At 38.1% G+C, this 27,802-nt stretch overlaps 1 protein-coding gene across 8 annotated transcripts in view; it reads left to right on the top strand.

The window, feature by feature from the left end:
- Positions 1-27,802, top strand: part of trioa (trio Rho guanine nucleotide exchange factor a) — a 52,619-nt gene that overhangs the window by 6,368 nt on the left and 18,449 nt on the right. For 6 of the 8 annotated variants that reach the window (XM_081377346.1, XM_081377345.1, XM_081377343.1 and 3 more), the window contains exons 6-33: positions 862-984; positions 1,524-1,715; positions 3,078-3,247; positions 8,439-8,613; positions 9,130-9,325; positions 9,614-9,780; positions 9,930-10,049; positions 11,579-11,770; positions 12,368-12,517; positions 13,464-13,578; positions 16,052-16,167; positions 19,356-19,478; positions 19,554-19,748; positions 20,684-20,799; positions 20,904-20,970; positions 21,155-21,264; positions 21,368-21,437; positions 21,522-21,611; positions 21,725-21,817; positions 21,897-22,008; positions 22,093-22,283; positions 22,369-22,470; positions 23,474-23,503; positions 23,622-23,773; positions 23,933-24,032; positions 25,222-25,465; positions 25,554-25,849; positions 26,509-26,679. In XM_081377346.1, the coding sequence (XP_081233472.1) occupies positions 862-984; positions 1,524-1,715; positions 3,078-3,247; positions 8,439-8,613; positions 9,130-9,325; positions 9,614-9,780; positions 9,930-10,049; positions 11,579-11,770; positions 12,368-12,517; positions 13,464-13,578; positions 16,052-16,167; positions 19,356-19,478; positions 19,554-19,748; positions 20,684-20,799; positions 20,904-20,970; positions 21,155-21,264; positions 21,368-21,437; positions 21,522-21,611; positions 21,725-21,817; positions 21,897-22,008; positions 22,093-22,283; positions 22,369-22,470; positions 23,474-23,503; positions 23,622-23,773; positions 23,933-24,032; positions 25,222-25,465; positions 25,554-25,849; positions 26,509-26,679 (3,978 nt within the window). The remainder of the gene's footprint in view (positions 1-861; positions 985-1,523; positions 1,716-3,077; positions 3,248-8,438; positions 8,614-9,129; positions 9,326-9,613; positions 9,781-9,929; positions 10,050-11,578; positions 11,771-12,367; positions 12,518-13,463; positions 13,579-16,051; positions 16,168-19,355; positions 19,479-19,553; positions 19,749-20,683; positions 20,800-20,903; positions 20,971-21,154; positions 21,265-21,367; positions 21,438-21,521; positions 21,612-21,724; positions 21,818-21,896; positions 22,009-22,092; positions 22,284-22,368; positions 22,471-23,473; positions 23,504-23,621; positions 23,774-23,932; positions 24,033-25,221; positions 25,466-25,553; positions 25,850-26,508; positions 26,680-27,802) is intronic. The other 2 variants (XM_081377349.1, XM_081377347.1) reach the window with 1 other exon arrangement.

The following is a 27,802-nucleotide window of genomic DNA, read 5'->3' as shown; positions in this document are numbered from 1 at the left end:
GATTAATATTAATCACATTATACACCACACAAATTGACACTTTTTGTCCCCTCTGTTTACATTAAAGCCATTTTGACCATGAGGTTCTTGAAAGTAGTTGCATCCACCAGATTGAGTCTGTACTTGGTTCTACTGATAGGAAAGAAAGACTGATATAGTTATTTTTTGTATTCCAGTATATACTTGCAACCAGTGCTTTTGGCATCCCTCAGTGTGCAGCAGTGTGTCTGCAAAACATCCTACCAGCAGACTTTTTATTTTTTTATTTTTTGAGATTCCCAAATTCCCAAAATTCCTACTTCTGGGCAGGCTTTAGTTTAGCATGCAATTACTGTTACCACTGCCTCTTTAATACAGAAGAGAAAACACCACTGCAGCATCTTGAGCTGAAGTTCTCTGGGATTATAATTGTTTACACGCAAACAGAAATAGACACATGCAATTTAAAGTCAAGGATAAGCCGCTGCCGAAGCGTAGCATTTTGCGTTTCTTTCTATTGTACATTGTTTTCATAGGTTCAGGGCCAGTTTATTGGTGCAGAGATTGTGGTTTTGTGCAGAGAGGTGTTCGACCGAGAGAATGCAGAACGGCTAATTCTGTGGCTGAGGGAAAGTGTTGCCATGGAAACCACTATTCAGGTGCCGGGGATGCGATGAGAGGGAGAGCTAGGCTGTGAACGACACCTTTATGCATAATTCTTTCTGTCTTGGACCCTGTAGTCTCACCTGTCATGCTATCTTGATTTGACTGCCATTAACATAAAACCTTTTTGACAGGACACATTCTCACCTAAAGGACGACTGCCGAAAGCTTTGCCGCTGTCTCACAAATTAATTTGAATTTTTGTCTCTGTGTGAGTAGGTTCTTGACTGGATTGAGAACCACGGTGAGGCGTTTCTCAGCAAACACACGGGGGTGGGGAAGTCTCTGCATCGCGCCCGAGCCCTGCAGAAACGCCATGAAGACTTTGAGGAAGTTGCTCAGGTTCGCCATTCAATCCCATTATGAATCTCCCCTTCGCCTCAGGTTTTATTTGAGCTGGCTTCCCTGGATTCTTCCATGCATAAATTAACACAGCTGATAAGAAGTCGCTGAATACAATATAACGCATGTTAGGGTTTGTACGACTAGTCATTTTTACTAGTCTGCTGGTCCATGGGTATATTTAATCTTATGTAAATTATTTGATTTGATTTCATGTCACCAGTGTGACAGACCCTACTAATGGACTATCATATTTTCAAGACTGTTACGGTTTTGGTTAAACTGGTCCACTTTAGACATTCTACTAACTATAAGTAACTACATGTCCACTAGCAGTCATTAGAGTATTAGTAGACTGTCTGCTTAATATCTGCAGACACTTTATTTTGATGCTCCCCAACAGACATTATACTGACTAGAAGAAACTTTGCAACTATATATTGTTTGCATTAGTCAGTGCCGAAATGCATTTGAAGTGAAATATTCTTAACGTCTGACATGAGCATCATCATAGTCCATTTGTGTCTTCTCTTTACCAGAATACATACACTAATGCTGATAAGCTGCTTGAAGCTGCGGAGCAGTTGGCCCAGACGGGCGAGTGTGACCCGGAGGAGATCTATCAGGCCGCCCATCAGCTGGAGGACCGGATCCAGGACTTTGTAAGGCGTGTGGAGCAGCGGAAGGTCTTGCTGGACATGTCAGTGGCTTTCCACACCCATGTGAAGGAGGTAAGAACTAGGGATGGACAGGATAATAGTAGTTTAGTCTGAATGACAACATAGGATGTTTTTGGCCCTGTTTCACAGACAGGGCTTAGATTAAGTCAGGATTAGGCCTTAGTTCAATTAGGGCATTTAAGAAGCTTTTATAAACATGCCTTAGAAAAAAAACTTTACTGGTGTGCATCCTACAAAAAATGGCACTGACATACTTTGATTTCAATTAAAACATCTCAAACATGCATTTTAGGCTAGGCTTAAGCCTTTGTCTGTGAAACGGGGGTTAGTAAAAATTTTTTTTTTGCAGTGGTGCTTCATAAAGGTTGAATTAAAGACAACCTCTTGGGGACAGCTTCAGCAAGCTAAACTGTCAGTGTGCTAAAACCCTCTCACAGAAAAAATCACCTCAGCCATCAAAGCACAGCGTTTGTAACAAATGAATCGCCATCAACAATAAACTTCAAAACTGTTCAGTTCTCCTCAGGCCTCAGATCGCCTGTTTCAAACAATGTTCCCATTTTTATGCATAATGTGGGTTTTTTGCGACTACGATTATTTTTTTTTTGTGTAGTAAAAGGATGTAGATATGTATATATTTAGCGTGCTTATTTGTTATTTTTTGTGTTTGTGCTATGACTGTTGCATATTTAATATGCTATGCTAATTTCAATAGAATCTGAAAGCATGTAGTTTTACACATTTGCACAAGAACCTGATACATTAAAGAGGACCTTTTATGCTTTTTTAAAATACATTTTCAGCTTTCTTTAGTGTGTAATATTGCTGTTCGAGCATAAAAAATGTCTGCAAAGTTAGAAAGCACAAAGTCACTCCAAATGAAACTCGCTCAGTTTCTGAACTCCCTGAAACGCCTCCACGAACGCATCACAATATCCCTCATTTAAATAATTCCCGCCCAAGGCATACACAAAATAAGGGACGAGGACTGGTTGAGTTAATAAGTAGTGTGTTAAAACTGGCGGTTATGGTAAGGGGCGGAACATTTCCCATACACATTCGAAGAGGTCACGATCACAACACACTGATCCAGCCGACCAATCAGAGCACATTGTGCTTTTCAGTAGGAGGGGCTTCATAGAGACAGGAACTAAATGGAAGAGAGGAGCTGCAACAATGGAGAAAATGTGACAAACAATGTGTTTTTTAAACATTCAAGCATGTGATAGGTCCCCTTTAACATTCAATATCAGATCAGAAAGGAAAAATCTTAATTACACAAGGTGAATGTGTACATTTAGCAAAATATGCAATCTTTATATGCAACACAAATAATAATATATCTATTATTATTGTATTATACTTTCTAAGCTAAGTAAAAAAGTGATTACCGCATGTGTGTTTTGCTCATAGCTGTGGACATGGCTGGAGGAGCTGCAAAAGGAATTGTTGGACGACGTGTACGCCGAGTCGGTGGAGGCTGTTCAGGACCTGATCAAGCGTTTCGGGCAGCAGCAGCAGACCACACTGCAGTTCACTGTAAATGTCATCAAAGAGGGAGAGGATCTTATTCAACAACTCAGGTGCACAATCTTCTCATCTGTCCTTTCCTTTCATGTCTTCCTCTGCAACAGCTCTTTCTAGTGCTTTCATGTTTTGGTGTGGACACAAGTTTGATTCCATTGAGCTGGGAAAGTCATTATTGTGAGTCATCTTTTGAAATCTTGCACACACCAATGAGTTGTACCTCTGAAGTCTGAAACATAGAGGATTATACACAGACGATAAATAGAAAGCACATCTTTCTGTCACTGTTCCTTACTACAAACAACAAACCAGAGTAACTTATGAACAAATGAACTAGTTCTTTCAGCGAATCAGACATACTCAAATATCAGTGTTGAGCTCATAATAGTTTGCAGTTAATAGTTTTAATCAGTTTAATAACTCTTTCATTGAATCGTTCAAAGCGATTATTCACTCATTTTATTATACCCAACTCAATATTAATCTGAGGTATTCTTGATGCTCAAAGCACTTACATATGTGTCAATATTAAAGATACACATTCAGGACATATTTTTGGCATAATAATGGTGCTTGAATTTAAAATAAATTGCTAAATATTACCAAAAAGTTTTTTTGTGGTTTTGCATATTTGTATATATTTAGGACCAATTAAGCACTAGAAGAATCGTTAATGAGCTAGTTGCATAAATTATTCATAACTTTAAGTCGGTCACATAAAAACATAGATTGTTCTAATTTGATACAGAAAAGTAAGACTGATTACCCATAACTACCTACTAGTTCTTAAGACACAGTCTTATCATAATTGCTATGTTTATGCAACTGGCCTAATGGAATCGCTAATTTGAGTCAGAATTGTAACCAGTATTGTGTTCGTACTCAAGCAAACATTAGTCAGGCTCACTTGAACAAACCTTTGGATGGTTCAAGCACTCATTTGGCCCCTTCCACCAGCATCCACTTTTTTCACGCATTTGGAGCACTATCCTCAATTTGCATTACTGTAACTGTAACTCTAAGTGTATTTAGTAACTCTAACTGTAACTGAGTAACTTTTAGTGCAGCTGTGAAGTGGCATTGTTAGGCTTGATGTCCAGTGTTAGTGCTAACGGTCAGTCACATGTATACTCTGCGTGTGGGAAGGACTGAAGGCTGAGATTCAGTAAAGCTCGATGCTTCAGCAGAAAGTTGAGCAGGAGAAGCATGCAGTCTCTCACCGCTCTCACGTGTTCGGCTCTGCCACATTTCATCAGTGCAGCTCTGAATAGCCGACTGCCAGCACTACTGCAGTGGCCTGCACAACACTGCAAAAATATTCCTCAAGGAATGGTTTGATGCAACCCAGTATGATTACGTAGTATGATCTTAAAGGGGTCATCGAATGCAAAATTCACTTTTATTTAGTCTTTGCATATAAATCTGTCTTTGCAGTGTGTGGACACAACCACCATACAATAAAAAAAATCCATTCACTCCTTTTTTTTAATCCTCAAAAAGTCTAAACACTCAATAATCAAGCCGTTTGGATTTTCTGAGCAATATGATGTCATAATGCTCATGCTCCGCCCACGACCGCTGACGGACTGTCCCGTATTAGCATATTTCCGCCCTCAGCCATTTGTATTCTGTCCACCAAGGCAGTACTTTGTGTCTTCAGGGGTGGGGTGAGCAGTTGCTCATTATCATTTAAAGAGACATGCACCGAAACGTGTCGCTGTGAACAGAGCTGTTTTTGAGGAGGTAAAAATGTGTTGTTTTACACAACCATTGAGGAATTTTAACCAAAGTATGTTACAAACTTTACATGAAGACCCTAAAGAATCATACCAACTTGGGGAAAATGGGCATCCGATGACCCCTTTAAGTCACATACATACATATAAAAAAGGAAGATGATATTAGGGTTGTCAGTAGGTTAAAAAAATTAATTTCATACATTTTATTAATATATTAAAAAAATGTTGTATTTATCACAAATTCTGTTTCATGTTATGTTATATATATGAAAAATATTATTAATTACTACATTTTAATTTCAAATAATAACTGGTTCATATCAATCATTAAGAAATTAAAACTAATTAAGTCCTATGCTGATGAATAAACATTAAGTTTTAAATACTTTTATATGTGATACATTGCAGTCAATTAAACTTATTAGTTTAATTAGATTACATTTTTTGAGTCACATCCACTTGTTATTATCCAAATATAAATGTAATTATATATATATATATATATATATATATACATACATACATACATACATCATTTTTAATATATACCCTTAAATATTAATAAATATTTTATGTATTGTATAAATATATAAAATATTACATATGAATTAGCATTTTATGTATTATGTATTTGTTTTGTTTATATATGAAATTATATTATAACACATATTGTATTGTAGATGTTACATTTATTTTCGTATAATAAGTGGTGCAGTACTGGTAACTCCGCAATCACAGCATGTCAGTTTAGCATTCACACTGCATTTCCACGACTAAAGTTATTATTATTATTTTTTTATAAAGGAGAGCAGATGAAGACATGTGGCTTGATCCTCCTCCTCCTCCGCTTGCAAATTAGTCTCTCTACACATGTGAATTTTGAGGATGGCTATCCCTCCATCTCTCTCTCTCTCTCTCTCTCTCTCTCTCTCTCTCTCTCTCTCTCTCTCTCTCTCTCTCTCTCTCTCTCTCTCTCTCTCTCTCTCTCTCTCTCTCTCTCTCTCTCTCTCTCTCTCTCTCTCTCTCTCTCTCTCTCTCTCTCTCTCTCTCTCTCTCTCTCTCTCTCTCTCTCTCTCTCTCATTCTGTTATTCTCTCTTCCTCTAGTGTCTTACATAATCCTGCTTTCATTACCGCCTAGTTAATTATGCCGAGGTAATACTTAAACCCCGAGAGCCCAGAGGTACAAACAGAAAGGTCCCCAGCTCACACCAACACACAGAATGCCCACACCGCAGAGACATTACACACTTACTGTACACAAGCTCTCTTGCGCATTCACATGAGATATCAGGATCTCAGAATCGCACTCAGTTACTCACTTCCAGGCGCAGGACTGTCATGTTATTTGAGCCTGGTCTAATCTCGAAACCCTGGTTGTGTTGAGGTTGTGGATCGGTCGTGAAAGCGTTAATTATTCTGTTACTCCGTAACAAGTCCACTCAGTCACGCAAGCCTTGTATGATAAAAGCACATCACTATGGGAACAGACTTTCCGCAGAGAACCAGCACTAAAGCGTCAATTAAAAGCGAGGGCCTTTATTACCCTGATAACTGTGATTTTTACTTTATTACACCATTTGTTTTTAATAAAGTTTAATCAGAGTTAACCCGCTTGTATCCTTTGAGACGGGATGAAAGGACTCTTCTGTCTTTCTTCCATCCCTTACAGACTCGTTTGAAACTGTTGCTTCCTCTTTCTCTTTTCCCCCTCACCCTCTTGTACAATTATTACTAAAGCTGTCCCTGATAATTAACCTTTTTAATGAAAAGAGGATAATATTACATATTTTACATATTATCTTTCCAATGGGCTTGTAATCCTCTCACCCGTTCGCAGATAATGCATTTAGGACCATATAATTTAAATTTTTAATGAATTTAGAATCTCATTAGTGCTGGCTTTTTGTTTTATTACATTTAAATTTCAAGCCTGAAGTCACATCCTCTTTCGGGCCCTAATATTTGTCGTTTTTTGTTAGTTTTAGGTTCATTATTCTGCTGATCATTTACTTCTATCCCTCAGAGGTTAGAGCAACAAAACAAAGCAAAAAGTTGCTTTTCAAACCCCATTTGCTCCTTTTTCACAGGCAGGGTGATGGAGACAGTGTTTTATATATATATATATATATATATATATATATATATATATATATATATATATATATATATATATATATGAAGAGTTCAGATGCAAAAGCCTCTAAGTGCCATCTGGAATTTTCTTCTAGAATGATAATTTTTATCAAGCTCGTATATTTAAGTTCAGTAATTTCACTTAAATGGCAATGCAAATTACCTATTAATTGTCATTTAAGTGAAATTACTTAACTTAAATACAAGCTTTATAGAAATGATCATTTTAGAATCAAATTTCAGATGGCACTTAGAGGCTTTTGCATCTGAACTCTTCATATATATATATAAATATTACAAATATTATCCGAATTGATAGCTATTCATTTTATTTATTTCCATTAAATTTAGAAGAATCAAATTAGTGTTAGATAATAAAACCCCTCAAAATGATTGAAAATGCAACAGAAAGTAAACACTTGCCTCAGTAATTTACAATCTTAAATGCCATTTGAAAACTCCTGATTCATGAATCAGTGTTGAACTCAAGGTATCAGTTTTGAATTGTTCTAACAACTGTCTTCCTTAATAAACTGAGTCATTTTTGATCAGAGCTACATAGTGAAACAAAAGTTTGTCTAAAATGAAATTATTACTTTTTTTTTTATATGAATTGAGAGCTACAGTATGCGTTTTGTATATTTTATCAAAAGCAGCCTGTAATGGAAATAAAACCAAATTAGTTTAGATGATAAAATAGCATCTCAAATGGTGAAAAACAGTATTTTAAAATCTTAAAGGGATTCCAAACCCGTTTGAGTTTCTCTCTTCTGTTGAACTCAAAAGAAGATATTTTGAAGAATGTTGGTAATCAAACAGATGACGGCATTCTTCAAAATATCTTCTGTGTTCAACAGAACAAAAATACTGATTCAGGTTTGGAACAATTTGAGGGTGAGTAAAGGACGACAGAAGTCTAATTTTTGGGTGAACTATCCCTTTAATGTGTGAAAACATCTTTTCAAGGAATCAGTCAAACAGATTCATGAATCAGAATTAAACTCATGATGCATCTGCTCTAACAGCTGACCCACTCAGTACACAGCAAGTCATTTCTGGTCCTTACTGATTCCCAAGGTTCCCTGTTTTGACCCCACTCAATCAATCAATGAAGCAGATAATAGTCGTGAAGACCAAATAAAAGCATTGTGTTTGTGTAAACAAGGTACAAATAGAGAAAACAGAGCTAAAATTCCTCAGATTCCATCAGACTTGGGCTTGAGAATTCCAAATGAATAATTCCATTTTTATTACAACTTTGATTTTCCCATAAGACATTATTGTAAAAAGTAAATATTTCTTCCTGTATCACTTGCGCACACACTAGAGCAAATATACCTGTGCGGTAACGGCTCTTGCCCTGTCTTCCCGCAGAGACTCGGCCATCTCCAGCAACAAGACTCCTCACAACAGCTCCATCAACCACATCGAGAGCGTCCTGCAGCAGCTGGATGAGGCTCAGGCTCAGATGGAGGAGCTCTTCCAGGAGAGGAAGATCAAGCTGGAGCTTTTCCTCCAGCTCAGGATCTTTGAGAGGGACGCCATTGACGTGAGTTCACTGTATATTTGACCAAGTGTCTGGCTGTGGGGGGACAGTATGCGTTTTAATTAAAGGGATAATTCACAGAGAAATTAAATTTCTGTCATTGTTCCAAACTTTGAATCCTGATTTGGGAAGAAGCAGCCAGAACTTTTTGTTTTCCACGGAAGAAAAAGTCAAGTTTGGAACGACATGAGGGAGAGTACCTAATGACAGAGTGAACTATTCTTTAAACTAGGGCAATATTCCCATCAGCACATAGTTAGTGACTCCCTGATGTCTAATATGATTTGCTAACAATTAATAAGCAGCAATCCTCAAGGATGATTTGCACCCAAAAATGATTTCTCTCTCTTTCCTGTTTGCACAGAGAGTTTATAAAGGAAGACATTGGCCTTTACATATAAGAGCAAGGCAAGACAGGTTACTCTGTTTCTTGTCCTGGGTGATCTCACTGTGTCTGCCCATTAGTAATGGCGTCTGAGACTCTCAGGCTTTGCTCATGTGTTGTACGTTTTTTTCCAGATTATCTCCGATCTGGACTCGTGGAATGAGGAGCTGTCGCAGCAGATGAATGACTTTGACACAGAAGACCTGACGCTGGCCGAACAGAGACTGCAGCACCACGCGGATAAAGCCCTGACCATGAACAACCTGGCCTTCCATGTCATCCACCAGGGCCAGGAACTGCTGCAGTACGTCAACGAGGTGCAGGCGTCTGGTGAGGCCAACATGATATTTGAAAATAGCATATTTATTATAGCTATATGCACATCTGGTGAACTTTTGAAAGAAATGAATACGTTGTTTCAGCAAGGATGCATTACATTAATCAAAAGAGACAGTTTTGTTACCAAAAAAAATCTATTTCGTATGAATGCTGTTCTGTTGAACTTTCTATTTAGCAAAGAACTGTCCCAAAACAAGAGTTTTCAGTCTAGCGGCTTCATGATGTTTGTTGTGGAATAAAATGAGAGCTAAGAATTTGGCGTTTCTTCTTGTTTTCCAGGTGTGGAGTTGCTGTGTGACCGTGATGTGGACATGGCCACCCGTGTTCAGGATCTACTGGAGTTTCTACATGAGAAACAGCAAGAGCTGGACGTGGCGGCGGAGCAGCACCGCAGACACCTGGAGCAGTGTGTGCAACTGCGCCACCTACAGGCCGAGGTCAAACAGGTAATGCACAGGCTATCTTAAGAGTGGCATACTTGTGTACTACTTACTGCATACCGCTCAGTATGTATGTACTTAATACCGCCTACTGTTTTTGAAAGTGCTATATTACACTGCACTGATGTGTCGATTTGTCTGTGTTAATGTTGCAGGTTCTGGGTTGGATCCGTAATGGTGAATCAATGCTGAATGCTGGTCTGATTACGGCCAGTTCTCTTCAAGAAGCCGAGCAGCTGCAGAGAGAGCATGAGCAGTTCCAGCATGCAATCGAGGTCAGTGCTCCTTATATTCTGCTTCAAACCTTTTCCTTTTTTTCCCCCCCCCACCTCTTATTTTGCTCATGTTTCACCATTTCCCTGCCTTATTCTTATTATAGACCTTTACCATAGATATAATAGATCAAACCATAAACATTGTCAATTTTCATTAGTGCTAGCTTGTCCTTCAATATGGGCTTTTTTTGAACCACAAACATAAACACACACACTTTGCACACTACTACTTTTAATTTTGTATACTAATAATGATCCACTGTGAATCCTCCACAAGTTAATTTATGTATTATGTTTAACAGCATTCTGTGGTCCAAATAATATGTTTATTATTACATTAAACAGATGACTGTCTTGGTAACGCTAACTTCATACCTAGCATTTATTTGTCCTGAATACAGTTCAATTATATTTTCACACTTTTTGAAGAATTTTATAAATCACAGCGTGTTTGGAAATTGATGCATGATAAAGAGATTCTGTGATATTTTAAGTAACATTTGAACTAAATATTATAATATCATACTGTATGTGACTGTACACCACACACGAGGAACAGATGTTCATTCTTTGTTTGAACATTTTTATAACTTTTAAAATACTTTTTTATAAAGTTTGGCTCTGGAACAATGGTAAAACAAAATCTATACACTGCCGTTCAAAAGTTTGGGGTCAGTAAGAATTTTTTATTTTTATTTTTTAAGAAATGAATGCTGTTATGCAACAAAGACACATTAAAGTGATCAAAAGGGACAGTAAACACATTTATAATGTTCCAAAATGCTATTCTTTTGAACTTTATATTCATCAAAGAATGATTTCCACAAAAATATTAAGCAACACAACATTGATAATAGTAATGAATGTTTCTTACACAGCTAATTGGCATATTAGAATGATTTCTGAAGGATCATGTGACACTGAAGACAGGAGTAATGATGCTGAAAATTCAGCTTTGCCATCATAGAAATAAATGACATTCTAAAATATATTTACATTGAAAAAAGTTATTTTAAATTGTAATAATATTTTTACCGTTTTTTTTTTGCTAACAAAAAAATGCTAGTGTATATAAAAGGTATTTGAAAAATTAACGCATGGTAAAATCAACCCCTTGAAATTGAAAGTGTAGAAGAAACAAATGCACACAGCACTACAAATCGCTAAACATATTTATTGATGCTTCATTTATCTGCATCTCGAGCTCATAGATGATCCAGACATGTGTTCATGTGCTTCTGCTCTCTACTTCCCCTCCATTAAAGAAGAATCAGGATAACATCAGATCCGCTGTCACTGTATTGCTATTGGGAACCTGAAGCCACAAAGACTGCCTATCTCATTTTCTCCAACCATCAGACTCCAATTCTGAACTGAATACTCGCACTTTGTGGGCGAATAATAAACTATCAGTTGTATCTTGGCATCCATTGTCTTAAGTCGTCTGACTCCTGCCCATCTATTCTGTTGTGTTAGTGTTGTGTTAGTTTTTGTGTCTCATCTGACATGTTTTCTCCTCCTCTCCACAGAAAACCCATCAGAGCGCCCTACAGGTCCAGCAGAAAGCAGAGGCCCTCCTACAGGCTAATCACTACGACATGGACATGATCCGCGACTGCGCAGAGAACGTGGCGTCCCACTGGCAGCAGCTCATGCTGAAGATGGAAGACCGGCTCAAGCTGGTCAACGCCTCCGTGGCCTTTTACAAGACCTCCGAACAGGTCAGTAGAGGGTTTCGGCTGACTGACGTGTCACAAATACTAGTGTGCATTTTGTTTGGATATTTATTGACAAATCAACATTTAAGACTTTTTATAATTCATATGTGACCCTGGACCACAAAACCAGTCACATAGGTCAATTTTTTTAAACTGAGATGTATACATCATATGAAAGCTGAATAAATAAGCTTTCAGTTGATGTATGGGTTGTTAGGACGATATTTGGCTGAGATACAACTATTTGAAAATCTGGAATCTGAGGGTGCAAAAAAATCAAAACATTGAGAAAATTGCCTTTAAAGTTGTCCATTTATGTTCGCGATTGTGCTGCATTCACTCACAATAATAAATATTTTATATATTTACTGTAGGAAATTTACAAAATATCTTCATGGAACATGATCTTTACTTAATATCCTCATGATTTTTGGCGTAAAAGAAAAATTTATAATTTTGACCCATACAATGTGTTGTTGGCTATTGCCACAAATATACCCGTGCGACTTGTGACTGGTTTTGTGATCCAGGGTCACATATTATAGTGAGTTTAACAGGCCAACAGGGAGCTGAAGGCTCATCTTCCTGTCTGTTATGTAGGTATGTAGTGTTTTGGAGAGTCTGGAGCAGGAGTACAAGCGTGAGGAGGACTGGTGTGGAGGAGCCGACAAACTCGGGCCCAACTGTGAAACCGACCACGTCAGCCCCATGATCAGCAAGCACCTGGAGCAGAAAGAGGCCTTCCTCAAGGTAACATCCAAACCCAGAGGACACATGTCTGCCTGCCCGTGTTTGCTGGGTCCCTGCAGGTCCTTAAAATGTCTGTTGCTCTTTCTACGGGCTTGCGCTTTCCTAGCAGTTTGCAATCATCGAATAGCCCACATTTATGCCATGTGATTGTTTTGATCTACTGTTGAATTATGACAATGTTTACTTTATGATGTTATATCATACCTGCAAACTGACGCCTTTCAGCGAGGAAAGTTTCGATGCCGTTTTCTTTTCATATTACCTCCGTATAATGCCTAACAAAGTAGTTTTTACAAGCGCAGTTCTGCTTTGTTTACAGAAAAAAGTAGTAATTATGATATATGACATGCGTGCATACATACATACACACTGTGTGTTTATACATATATATATATGTATGTGTGTATATATATATATATATATATATATATATATATATATATATATATATATATATCCCTTTTCTTAGAAAATGGTTTAAAGGCTGAAATGTGAGGTGTACAATTTTATAGAACTTTATTATTTATCATTTGAACAGTAATGTTGTTTAAATCATCGTTTTTACGGTCATTTTATGGTTTAGGATGTTACCATAAACATTTTCCTACATTACCCCAGCTCGATATCAATTTTATTTGTGCTGGCCTCAGTAGCACCTCAATGCAGTACACAAGATCCGGGGGGAGGAGTCGGATCTTGTATAAGGGGTGGAGATTGGTAGGTTTAGGGATGGAGATGGGTAGGTTTAGGGATCAGGGGGTGGAGATTGGTAGGTTTAGGTATGTAAGGTGGGAGGAGTTGGATCTGGATCCGACTCCTCCCCGTGGATTTCATGTTCTGCATTGAGGACCATCTCGCTGGCCTTAAAAATTCTTACATTAGATTTTTGAAAGCCCTGCAGATCGGCTGTGTTTGGGTAATTTCTGTGTTGCTCTCTGTGTTTCAGGCATGCACCTTGGCCAGGCGGAATGCCGATGTGTTCCTGAAGTACATGCACAGAAACAGTGTCAGCATGCCGGGGATGCTGAGTCACGTCAAAGCTCCGGAGCAGCAGGTCAAAAGTGAGTCATTGCCCACAGCTTTACTTCAAAATGGTCCGGATAATGACTCAGAAATGTCACATTAAGGATAAAAGTAGCATTTTATAAGTGTCTCATTTGTTAACATTAGGTCATGTTAGTTCACAGTGTATTAACTATTGCTAACAGACACAACTTTCGATCTTAAAAATGTATTCTTAAATGCATTAGCTAAGATTAGTGTTGTGCTGTGGAAGTATTGTTCATTGTTAGCTCATGTTAACTATTGTAGTCTGCATGAAACAGAAGCTGCAATAGTCTTTTCCTACCTATTGTGATGCATATCCGAGTGGAATGGGCGGGACTTGATTTCTCCATAGGGATGGTTGTGGTTTGCTCATGTGAGTGACAGGTTGCCCCGCCCAACATGTCATCAGAGAAGAGAAGAGATGTCGCTGCAAGTCAAGTTATTTCAATTAAAGATTATGAGGAACATGAATTAAAAAAATGATGTCCATGGATACATAATTTATAACGAATACTGCAGAATTCCATAAAGAAATTAAGAATTGTCAATTTTAAAGTTAACAAAAGAAAGTGTTACCAGGATAATATACAGTCAGACTGTACATTATCCTGCTTATAACACAGCTATGTACCAAATGTATTCAGAAATGGACAGGAAATATTGATTTTGGTGTAAATTAGCTTATTTTGTGAGAAAGAGAAGGCTACACAGTTTAGTGGACACAGTTAAACAGTTATGTGGACATTATGCAAAAATATTAGACTGTAGAATACCACAACTGACCAATCAGAATCAAGTATTCCAGAGAGATGTATAATAAACACATGGTCTCTGTAGCATTTCAAACCACAGGGCTACAGATGCTGCTCTCCGCATGTTCTCCTCTTATTTACCAGTTTTCCCTCTGCTGACAAAACACAGTCTGTCTTCCCCATAGGGGTTTAGCTACAGTGCTTGTTGATTATACAGTGTGTATACATTCTGAAATAGCTCTGTTACGCCATCTAGTGGCCGACCTGTGCGCTGCACCCTCACTGAGTTTCAGCATCTGGCCCACTTCGGCCCAGTTTAGCCCAGTTTCGAGTGTGTGCATTGTGAATGCGGCCCTCTTCTGTTCTGAGTGTGCTTACAATGACTCGGATAAGAAAAGCGTAAGTGGGTCAGGCCTCCGCCGCATAGAGATGGCGACTTACTGCAGCTCGGTGACAGCGTTACTCCACTGGGGATCGTCCCTTTACCTTCATGCCACACACACACACACGCACACACACACACTGTAAAGTGCAACCACTGGTAAAGAGATTTTATCTTTATTGCTGTCAATTTAGCATTAATTTGGTCAAATTATTGATGTGAAAATCAATTAATTTATAGATGCATTAAAGGAGAACTACGGTCAATTTTTTTTTGCAGAGTTTACGCGCATACAGTAGGTTTAGTTACCTATGATCATGCGCGTGAACTCGGCAATCGACTACTTTGGACTTCAACCGAAAACAGGATGTAAACACAGGTATTTGCGCTGGCTTAAATAACATCATTTTTATACATATCTTTCACATCTACTGCAGTCAGATTCACTCGTGTTCACTCAGAAGGAATCAATCACTCACATTTTCTGTGCACTTGTAATGACACATGAAGGATGTTAAGAGGCTAAAAGCAGGTTTAAAACTTGCCCCATTGAAGTCAACAGGGTGCAAATTTTAAAAATAGAATAACTCGGTGTAGGCAACACCGATTTTTGTCGTTGTTCTCTGTATTGACAGCACTCCAAATGTACAAAAAAAATGAGCTCAATGTTAAAATTGACCGGAGTTCTCCTTTAAATTAATTTTATAATTATGTCAATATTTATTTAATAAGCAATTTAGTCAAAAATGATAATAATAGTAATAATGGATTTTCCTACCATCAGAGCAATTTAAGCTTCAATTATCCACTTAATGTATAGTTTTATAAATAAAATAAAAATAATAAAATTGTTACATTTATGTAAATTTTTTTTGATTAAATATGCATGGATTCTATCCATATTATAATAATACTATTATTATTGTTACTATATTATACTACACTGTTATTCTTTTCCTACCTTGAGTGCAATTCAAGCAGTAGAATTACCCATTTAATTTATAATTCTATGATTAAATAAACTTTATCTTATTAATGTTAAAATAATGATATTAATATCCATGCTTGTATATATGGTAAAAAATATATTTGTCATTGAATCATTCATTCAAGAGATTTGTTTAAAAACGCTGATTCATCCAGTAATGAAACAAGTATGAGACAAGTATCGCATTCAAACCGATGTCTATTTTCGTGATTGTTTTTCATTTTAAACAAAAAAAATCGTGATTCTCAATTTATCCAGAATCATGCAGCTCTAAGGTTTAGCATGACTTCAGTGACGTACCCTAGTGTTTCGAGATCTGGGCTGGTGTGCATCATGGTTAAGAGTGTTCATGTGTGGTTTTGTAGATATCCTGAATGAGTTGCTGCAAAGGGAGAATCGGGTCCTTCACTTCTGGACCATGAGGAAGAGGAGGCTGGACCAGTGTCAGCAGTATGTGGTGTTTGAACGCAGTGCCAAACAGGTTTGATGTCTCTCTTTCTCCATCTGTTCCTTTTGATGTCTGATCAGTCTGATTATTCATTTTTTCTTGGCCCAAGCCTGAGACTGACAGACTGACTCAGTACCATGCTTCTATTTAAGATGCACTGAGACATTAATTATTTACCTTTTTCATATTCTGTTTGTGTATGTGTGTGTGTTTGAATGTGCATGTCTTCATGTGCCATAGCATGAACATATTCAGTTTATTCCTGTGGCTGGTTGCATAAACAGCTTAGACTATTCTTATAGGTTAGTCATCTAATTATTATTTTTTTTTTTTCATTTAAGACTGGTCATAACTTTAAGTAATTTACATAAAAACGTAGATTGTTTTAATTTGAATCTGAAAAATTTAAGATGATTTAAGTTATTACACCCTGGTTAACTGCTAGTTGCTCAGACTAGATCTCAAGACAGTCTTACATAAAGAAAAAAAGATGCAACTGGCCACTGCTGGTTTAGTCATGCGAATGCTGTGGTTTTAAACACTGGTTCTCAACTAGTTTTGCTTTAGGACCTGATTATACATCAAGTACCAGGGCATAAAGGAAATGAAAATCAAACATTGAAATTCATTGCATTGAAACTGCACAGGGAAACTTGACAACCTTAAAAACATAAAAATCAACACAAGTGTTTTAGGTTTTTTTTTTTTTGTCCCCTTTGGTATGTTTTGATTTTGTTACTTTTGTTTGAAAAATGTAATATTTTAGAATTTTTATCTTGACCAAATTCACGAACACGCTATGCGACACAGGCACCTCCCCCCTCATGAATGGACACGCCCCTTACTGGTGATTGGCTACAAGTGTGTTTTGGTGCTCGGTCCGATACACTTTCAACAGTGTCGAAATCGTATCAGAAATCGTATACTGCGCCTTTAATGTTTTACTGTTTTTTTCATCAGATAAATGCAGCCTTGGTGAGCAGAAGAGATTCCTTTCAAAAACATTTAAAAACATCTTACAGACCCCAAACTTTTCAATGGTAGTTTATCAAACTACAATTAAATTTTTTGCATTTAGCATTGTTTTACCTTGCTGTCAGACACACGTGTTAAAACCCTAAACAAATAAGCCCTAAAACAAATTTTTTTGATGCGCATCTACACAATCGGTTTCTGAGCTTTTCTCCGCATTATTCATAGGAATGAACTCTTTTAATCCAATTACTGCGCTGTATAATGCTTCAGGACACTGCATTACAGAGAATTCAAATATTGCATAAGACCGCTTTATCGCTGTTCGTTCACCTCTGCCTATCCAGCTTTGCGCTGTTGTCCTTCAGACAAATGTGTCATAAGTGTATATTTCCTCAGTTTCCTTTCCCATTTCCAACAGTTTCAATTCCAACACATGGAAAATATGACTGTAACAATATTTAATACGTAACAAAACACAGAGCACATGTATGAGAGGGTTTCTGTGTAGAACGGCGGGCTGAGTTTAACCACACTCGTTGATTACAGTTCATATCCTGACCGGATCAAGTGTGTTTCAAGTTTTTCTGGACATATTTCACTTACTCTCCTGCTCCCAACATGAACCAGCAGCGTGTACGCGTACATATTTCATCATGTCTTCTTTAAATGATATGTAAATGTTCAAATAAGGACACTGGTACAGCGTGATCATGAACGCGATGACACGTTGAATTATTCTGATACACAGAAGACAATGATGTAGACCGAAAATTCAAAGAAGAATGGACAAAAAAGTAACTATGCCTTTATTCTTTGTGTGCTAAACTAAAGTGTGTCATTTGTTCACAGATTGTAGTGCTCATAAACGTAATGAAAATATTATTAGACCTTTTCTTCCTCATTTTTTCAAATAGACTAATATTTTTTTTTTTGATATTTCTAATAATTTATCAGAACACATTTGATTTGTTCATTATAGTTGTTGTTAGTCTCTAATAATACGAGTTTTGTGAGTTTGTTGTCATAGGGTTACAATTTTAAAATACATCGAGGTGACCCCAACTCTGCTGTTTGTTTGTTTTTTCCCCGCTCACATTTAAATATTAATTTATCTGTATAATGAGTGTGTTGTAGGTCTGTGTTTTAGAGGCTGTTATCTCCCCTCTTCCCACCTTCTACACTCCCAGTGATCCACAGCTTTGCACAGCCATTTCATGAGTCTTTTTCAAAATCTAAGGCCCTGTTTACACCTGGGATTAAGATGTGTTTGGGTCGATCGGATCACAAGTAGACGAGGGAGACACATATCCGTTTACACCTGGAGTGTATACACTTCTGTCCTGATTTCTTCGAGGGGAGGGAATATGGGCGGGCAAATGTATGTTTTTTTTTCCAGATCTTTCGATCTAATGGACGAAATAAGCTCACGCAATTTACAAATAAACGCGCCCCGAAGACAACATTCGACCACATGAGTGTTTACACTCATGCGTTTTCCACTTCGTCTGAAAGTGGTCGAAAGTGCACAAGCTTTTTAGACCCTGTTTACACCTGTATTTAGCTTTTTCCACTTTGCATCAATCGACTCCCCTGGAAATCCAGAGTTCTCGCGAGAGCACAAGTTGATTTTGCTCAGCGAGTTTACTCTGGTGTCGAGTAATGATGCTCATTAAATATGCCCTTGTATCCGAGCTGCACCAATCACATCGGGTTATCTGATATAGGCGGGCCAGAGGCGAGATGACGACAGCGCTGTGACGTCGAAGTCATTAGTAAACATTGCAAGATGGCTATGGATGAACACCAGATGTTTGAAACTGCTTTGGCCGCTACAATGAACGAGTTAGACTCGGCTTTTTATCTAAAAGAGGAACAGAAGACGGCGCTCGAATCCTTCCTTTGGACGTTTTTGCTGTTTTGCCGACCGGATACGGCAAGAGTCTAATCTACCAGTTAGCTCCGCTGGTAGCTAAGCGTATGAGGCTTATTGTTGAGATTGGTCGTAGTGTTATCCAATTGCGTGCAGTGAGATTTTCAAATGCATGCTTGGTGCCGCCCCTCGAGCTGGGCGATTTCATTATTCGATGCCAGACCATTAATCTTTCAGATTTGGGTCTGGATTTCCAGGCTATCAATCGACCAAAACGCATCTTAATAGCAGCTGTGAGTGAGCAGTGCTAAAACAGGGTGGTTTTATGACACTTTAACAATCAGTATTTTAAAGAGTATTCTTTCTCATTGTCCAGGCTCTGGAGTGGATCCACGACACCGGTGAGTTCTATCTGTCCACACACACCTCCACGGGCTCCAGCATCCACCACACACAGGAGCTTCTGAAGGAGCACGAGGACTTCCACATCACAGCCAAGGTACAACAGCAGCACAGCGATGACGAGCTTTAACTCTGCAGTTCCCTAAAGCTGATTCTGTCCCTGTGTCCTCAGCAAACCAAAGAGCGGGTGAAGCTGCTGATACAGTTAGCGGATGGGTTCTGCGATAAGGGCCACTCCCACGCCGCTGAGATTAAGAAATGGGTCACAGCCGTGGACAAACGCTATCGAGACTTCTCCCTTCGCATGGACAAGTATCGCACGTCTCTCGAGAAAGCCCTCGGCATCTCTTCAGACTCGAACAAAGCAGTATGTTGTTTTCTTCTCGTTATAGAGAGATATTTGATCATACCACATTGTCATGAGTGCACAAATGGTTTAGAGCCATAATCTGGACAAATAGTTTTTTTCGCCAATCATCAAATGGCGTATATTTCTCTATTGAGAAGTAGGCTGTTAAGCAGATTAAGTAAGATACAATCACTATTTGCAAAATGCATTAAGCATCAATATTGCTCATAAACCTCTTCATAAGGTACATATTATGGTTCAGACTTTTCAAATAATAGTTTTACAATATTCACAGCTTTTGGAATATTTCTGTATGTAATCAGCATATTCATCATTTTATTCCTGATAATCTCTTCTGGAGGTGCCATTTATCACACTATTTCATTTTTATTACTGTAATTAATTGTACACAATAGTGTAATCGGCTCTAAACAATTCTCATTCATGTCCATAACAATGAAACAAAAACAAAATGTTTTGCAAACTTTTATAGTATTTATTAATATATTAAATTAGCATTTATTTTTATATTTAAATACTTATAATATATTTATATTTTCAGTTATATGTTCAGTTTTTTTGCTATTTTATTTAGCTTTAATTTATATTTATTTCAGTTTTAGCAATTTTAGTAGTTTTAGTTTATAACAACACTGTTAATAACACAACCTTTTACAACTGCCTGTATCTAATATCAAAAATATCAAAATTCTGATTACTACTGTCATGTGGCATCTGTTGTAATCGGGTTTCTAGAAACCAGATCATTGACTTGATCATGTTATGGTAAGGGGTTAGCATGTTTAAATGACTCTCACACAATCAGAATATGGCCTTATTCCAGTTAATATCAGAATATTTTGGGCATGTAAATATAATCAGTCAGAATAGTCCTGCAATAAATATGGAGTCAGAAGTATGTGTGACTAAACCAAGTTGTTTTTCATTTCTAGAGTAAAGACCTGCAGTTGGACATCATCCCAGCTAGTGCTCCAGGGTCAGAGGTCAAACTCAGAGATGCTGCCCACGAGCTTAATGAAGAGAAGCGCAAGTCCGCCCGCAGGAAGGAGTATGTCTTATTTTCTGTGAATGGTCACTGAAATATTTAAAGAATTCTTGGATTTTAGATGAAGAGAGATCTACATTTTCTGGTTTGTTTTCCATTTTTTACAGCTTCATCATGGCTGAGCTGATCCAGACAGAAAAAACATATGTGCGGGACTTGCGAGAGTGTATGGACGTGAGTATTTTAGTATATATTAGTGCGTTTTTGTTTAAAAAAAAAAAGCATTTTTCAAGGGTGCTACTTGAATCTATTGTCCTGAAATATGTACATTCTAAGCAAAACATGAGAAAAAAGATTCATCACTTACTTCAGACTATGATTTAAATAAATCTATCAATTTGAATCTTTATTCATCCAGACATATCTTTGGGAGATGACCAGTGGCGTGGAGGAGATCCCACCAGGGATTGTCAACAAAGAGCACATCATTTTTGGTAACATGCAGGACCTCTACGAGTTCCATCACAAGTGAGTTCACTAACGCAAATGCTTTAAGCCTGAATCTGTCCTCCAGTTAGTTTCCTGTCCTCCATAAGAGACTCATGTGTATCGCTCCTCTTTCTGTCTCCAGTATATTCCTCAAAGAGCTGGAGAAGTACGAGCAGCTCCCTGAAGATGTGGGCCACTGTTTTGTGACCTGGGTGAGTAGAGTTAATTGAGTTTGAATACTAATATTGTATTTGCTTCTTTCAGATCATTAAAATGCATGTCTTTTCTTTCTGCAGGCTGATAAGTTCCAGATGTACGTGAACTACTGCAAGAACAAACCCGACTCCACTCAGCTTATTCTTGAGCATGCTGGAGGATATTTTGATGTGAGAAATTTTATGATTTATGTATTGCATTAATTTTGAACATTCATCGTGTCTTCCTGCCAGTGGCCAATTCGAATGCCAATTGTGAAAGTGTATTGATGTTCCTGTTACAGGAAATTCAACAGAGGCATCGTCTGGCCAACTCTATCTCATCATACCTCATCAAACCTGTTCAGAGAATAACCAAGTACCAGCTGCTCCTCAAGGTAAAAACATCTGGGATTCATCCCGAAAACTCACAGACTGGTTTGATTAAAAGCTCAGTGGTAATTCAAGTGTTTGTAGGAGCTCCTGACGTGTTGCGAGGAAGGCAAAGGTGAAATCAAGGATGGTCTGGAGGTCATGCTGAGTGTTCCCAAGAGAGCCAATGATGCCATGCACTTGAGCATGCTGGAAGGTCAGCGGACACACATAGCACACACATGCAAACACACAAGTGAGGCGGATGCAACAGTTTCTTATTACACTGAGTGTCTTTTAGGGTTTGACGAGAACATCGAGTCCCAGGGAGAACTGATCCTGCAGGAGGCGTTCCAGGTGTGGGATCCCAAGACCCTGATCCGTAAGGGACGGGAACGTCACCTGTTCCTCTTCGAGATGTCACTGATCTTCAGCAAGGAGGTTAAAGACTCCAATGGCAGGAGCAAGTACATCTACAAGAGCAAGCTTTTTGTAAGTTTCACAGCGAGGTTAAAGCACTACAGTTTCTTTTTACGCAGCAGATCTGGTTGTTTTAAATGCTTTGTCCTGACTGCAGACCTCTGAACTGGGTGTTACTGAGCATGTAGAAGGAGATCCATGTAAATTTGCCCTCTGGATTGGACGCACCCCAACTTCAGACAACAAGATTGTTCTCAAGGTGAATCTCTCTCTCTCGCTCTGTTGAAAAGCATGGCAGTGTTTTGCTGTAACTTTCTATGCCGCATTTCTGTGTAGCTTGTCCCCTTTGCACTTTAAAAAGTAAAAGGGTGAATATTTGTGAAATCCACTTGTTCAGTGTGAAGACTCTTTCCACGAAAATAATTTACTATCCCAGTTTGTAAAAGCAAGCTAAAATAAAACGGTTGACAAAAATGCATTTTCAAGCTTTTTTTTGTTGCTTGCTTTTACAAACTGAGGGAAGAATGTCAATTATTTTCTGTAATAATGGACAGCATGCCACAGATAATGTTGATATTTAACATTACTTTATTAAAATAGAAGATCTCAGGCTGAGAGAGTGCTAGCGAAAACAAAAGTGAATCTGTATCAAACCCTTGACACTGATGATAGGGGAAGATCTGAGCACTCGCTTCTCTGGTTCTCACTGCATGTTAAAAAAAGTCCAAAGAAACAAAAACCAAGAATAGTCTTTACTGCTGGTGACGTATGTGCATTGCTAATGTCTTCTGTCTCACAGTAGCTGTTAATTTCCTGCATGCTGCTTTCAAGCTGTAAAGCCACAGTTTAAAACTTTCTACAGTGAAATGTGACAAAATTGCAGTTATTTACTGTCAGCTTATATGTGGTTTACTGTATGTCATATGAGCCAAAGAAAAATCTCAGCTTAAATATATGTACTGTATATATACATACACACACACACACACACATAGTAGTTAATATACTTTTTTGGTTTAAATTACAATTATTAATCACTTAATGATATACTAACTAGATTTTGTCTGTATTGATAAAGTTCAAATGCCAATGACTAATGCATAAACCATTCATCACAACATGTTGGCAAAATTGGCTCTAAATTATCACAAAACTTGTTTATTAATGTTGTCCCTGTCTTTCTGGCCTCTGTCTCATGTAGTATGAAATATGATACTTTATAAAGCAGTAAAACCTTGTATATTTCTATATTTCAAATGAAGCTAAGTCAGGGATGCAAACATGGATCCATGGTGAGTACGGCCACACAGTTAACCCACCCTTAGTTCACCATAGAACAGAAAAGAAGTGTGTACTCTTACTCAACACTGTGTATTTCTCTGTTTTCTTTCTCTACACATATAAACACAGGCGTCCGGTATTGAGAACAAACAGGACTGGATAAAGCACATCCGTGAAGTGATTCAGGAGCGCACTGTGCACCTGAAGGGGGCGCTGAAGGAGCCCATCCACATCCCCAAAGCCTCCACATCCAAACACAAGGGGCGCAGATACACCCCCAGGCCAGTGAAACTTCTCCATTCTTACTTGTAAATTCGTTTAAAATAAAGTTTTTTACCCCTCAGCTTCATTTTACTGTTGCTGGATTTGTTCGTTCTTAAATTTAAGGACTTGTAGTCCTAGACTAGGAGTTAATTTCCTGTGTGTGTTTATGTGTGCAGGGATGGAGAGGATCTGGACAGTCAGGGTGACGGCAGCAGTCAGCCAGACACCATCTCACTGGCCTCCAGGACCTCACAGAACACACTGGACAGCGACAAGGTCAGGATACACATCAATGAAAACAAGTTGAATTTTTTCAGTGTATTATTTATAATCTATTATAGTATTTATTAGTATTTTCTATTAGAGCTGCATGATTAATCGTTAAAATATCACAATCTCATTCCTAAATGACAATGATTCGTCATTGTGTAACACAGTGTCATTATTTTTGTGTAAGTACTAGGATAAAAGTTACAGGATATAAATACTGATGTCTACAGAAGCAATCAAAATAGAGCAACACTTTTTGAAAGTAACTTGACGTAAGTAACGATTATGTCAATTACATCGTTAGTTACCGTTAAGTGACTGTTAAAAACATTTATTTGTCATGGAGTCATTACATTCAAGAGATACGTTCAAAAACGGTGATTCGTCCAGCAATGAAACAAGTGAAGTCTTTATGAGTGAGTCATTGAATCATTCATTCAACCTGTTTTTTTTTTATTTTTTTTATAATTCATTCAGATTAATTAAACGCTTTAAATAGAGTGAAGCAATTAACATTTTGTCAGAACCTCTAGTGAATTACATGTTTTTTTGTATAGTTGTCTATTCAGAATCATGGGAGATTTGTGAGCTCTATTTGAACCAAAAAAATTGTGATTCTCAATTTATCCAGAATTGTGCAGCTCTATTTTGAATTTGTTTTTATTTTTCTATTTCCACTTTTCACAAAACTGAATCTTTTTTGACAAGTTTTTTTTTTTTTTGACAAGGACAGAGAAAATTTAAGAAATGTAATGCATCTTCACAGACAACACACAAAGCAAATGCACCCATGAACTTTAAATTTCGTAAGAATGTGTAACTCGTTGCAAATATGCTTTTGCTCTAACAATGCACTGTAAGGAATTAAGTCATTAATTCAAAACACAGTAATTAATTCTTTATTATACTTATTATGTGATATAATTTCAGGGCAGTTTTTAGTTTATGCTGATGGTTCCTTTCCTACATTTTAATTGCTTATGTTTTTTCTGAATGGTTGAAAAAATTTGTTTGATCTGTAGCAGACTCATTTTTATATTTTTTTATGTGCTTTTTTAATACCATTCCAGGCATAGTAAAATGGACTAAAATGAATGAATGAATATGATATGGCAACATACTGACAACATTTGAAGGGCATATTGATCTAAAGACAAAAACTATGACTAAAAACATGTCTCTTTTTTTTCTTTAGTTATCAGGTGGTTGTGAGCTGACAGTGGTCATCCATGACTTCATGGCCGGTAACAGTAATGAACTGACGGTGCGGAGAGGACAGACAGTGGAGGTACTAGAGAGGCTCCACGATAAGCCGGACTGGTGTTTGGTGAGGACCACGGACCGTTCCCCTGCCCTGGAGGGCCTGGTGCCCTGTGCCACGCTCTGTATCGCCCACTCCCGCAGCAGCATGGAGATGGAGGGCATCTTTAACCACAAAGGTGGGCACATTTCTGAAACACTTGCCAAAAATCACCCCAAACCTTCTTCAGATAAAAATCATGAGCATCTTTTTGTGTGTTTTTCCAGACGCGCTCTCTGTGTGCAGTAACGATGCCATCTTGCCAGGCTCCTCTGCCACCCTGCAACCAGGTCATGTGATGGGCTCCCAGAGTTCCCCTGGGCCCAAACGCCCTGGCAACACATTAAGGAAATGGCTGACCAGCCCTGTGAGGAGACTCAGCAGTGGTAAAGCTGACGGACACGTGAAGAAGCTGGCACACAAACACAAGAAGAGCCGTGACGTCAGAAAGAACGCCGACCCAGGCTCGCAGAAAGACTCGGACGACAGCGCTGCCACGCCACAGGATGAGACTCTGGAGGAGGTTGGTGCACTTCCTGTTTTTGTTTTCCTATGTATAGACTGACTACATTTACATGTGCACCAGGGTTATTATCGGTAACTTTTCTTCCCTATTGTGAAGTATATCTGAGTAAAATGGCTTCTCGACAGGAAAGAATGTAGGTCAGTGGGGAATTGATTGGATGGTTGTGGTTTGCTATTGGTCGATCTCATGTGGGTGACAGGTTGCCCCACCCTCACACCAATAAACGTCATCAGAGAAGAGAAGCCGCTGCGCTGTCATCAAAATAATGATGTGCACTTGTAAATACTTTATAATCAATACTGCAATATTCTATAAAAAAAAATAGGAATTGTCCATTTTGAATTCATGGTAACTTTAAAAACATTTGTGTTACTTGAAATAAAGCTGAGAAAATATATAGATTTTAGTTGGAAAAAAATAGAAATATTAAACTGAAGCACTAAAATTAACAATAAATAAAAAGTTTAATTGCAGTGTTGCCCAAATCTAGTTATAATCGCATTATGAGGGTGCATGTAAACGCAGTCATTTTCAGTAGGTACTTTACCACATATGTTTCTGCTCGTTTCACTTTAGTTCAATATTATCCATACTTTTTAAAGCTGACTTTCTGTTTATGTAACCTAATTCCTGGTTATGTCCCTGATCCTCCACAGAGGGTGCGTAACGAGGGTCTGAGCAGCGGCACCCTCTCGAAATCATCATCCTCAGGTATGCAGAGCTGTGGAGAGGAAGAGGGAGAGGAAGGAGCTGACGCTGTTCCTCTTCCTCCACCCATGGCCATCCAACAGCATAGCCTCCTCCAGCCCGACGCACAGGACGACAAGGTGAGCCGCTCGTGAGACAGCAGAGCGGGGGACTGAGGAGGAGGGTTGGTGCGCTAGTTTGGACAATTTTTTATTTTATTTTTAAATTTTTCCTAAAACCTCAATTAAACCTCATTAGAGATCCTCAAACCCATTCAAACTTCTGTGTGTCAGCGCTTGTATCTCCTCCTGGGATATGCAGTCCTGACTTTCACTTTTCCAGTTCTAGCTTGTGTAACTGTGACTACAATGCAAACACTGTAAAACTGTTTTTCTGATCATATTAACCTTGATCATAAAGAATCTTGTCATCTTGGCCCCACGACACCTGGCATTAACATGCAAGCCGTTTGGATAATCTTGGGTGGATTCTTACCATATTTAATAAGGGTGGAATGTGTTTCTTCACAATTAATCAACAATTTCTGATTGCTTATCAAATTATTTCATTGGATTGCTCTTGTTTTTCTAATTTCTTTGCACGAGAGAGCACTTTTTCCCTTTAAACCCCTAGTAACATTACTGAGGGGTTTGTAATCAAAGGAAATGCAAGAAATGACAATGCATTTTTAAATATTCGTTTGCTATTTTGCAGCCAGATCTCTATCAAATCACATGATGCATTGGAATCGTGTAAATGCAATATGGCTTAATAATATCTAGACCAGTGGTTCTTAATTAGGGGTTTGTTTAGGCATATATGAACAGCAATTGGTGAGAAAGACCAATGTGAGAAAGACCAATCTGATTCAATGGACCAATGAACTAAGCTGCATCACAATCTATGATGGGTAATTACGTCCGGTGCATGAACACAGCAGTGTTTGTTTTGCTCATAATGAATCGTGAGTTAACCTGCAAAGACAAAGTGAAATGCCCAACTGAAATTTGTTCAGATTAACACATTTCAGAACTGTCCAAGACTCATTAAAGTTCTGACGAAGCCTTGATTCCTGCTCAAAATGATGAGGTAATATAACAACAGCCTTATAAATAAAGCCTGGTCTATTCATCCATCCTGATGGATGGTCACTATGAACCATGTCCCGGAACATAAACAGTGCACAGTGAGAGTTTACTCGTGTGTATCTTGTATTAACAAGTTTTGGTCCATTTAGAAATGTCGCCTTGTTAAAATGAACCG

This window comes from Scardinius erythrophthalmus (assembly GCF_964197995.2).
Source record: "Scardinius erythrophthalmus genome assembly, chromosome: 10".
NCBI lineage: Eukaryota > Metazoa > Chordata > Actinopteri > Cypriniformes > Leuciscidae > Scardinius > Scardinius erythrophthalmus.
Note: the sequence above shows the minus strand (reverse complement) of the source record. Positions and strands in the feature narration are given on the sequence as shown.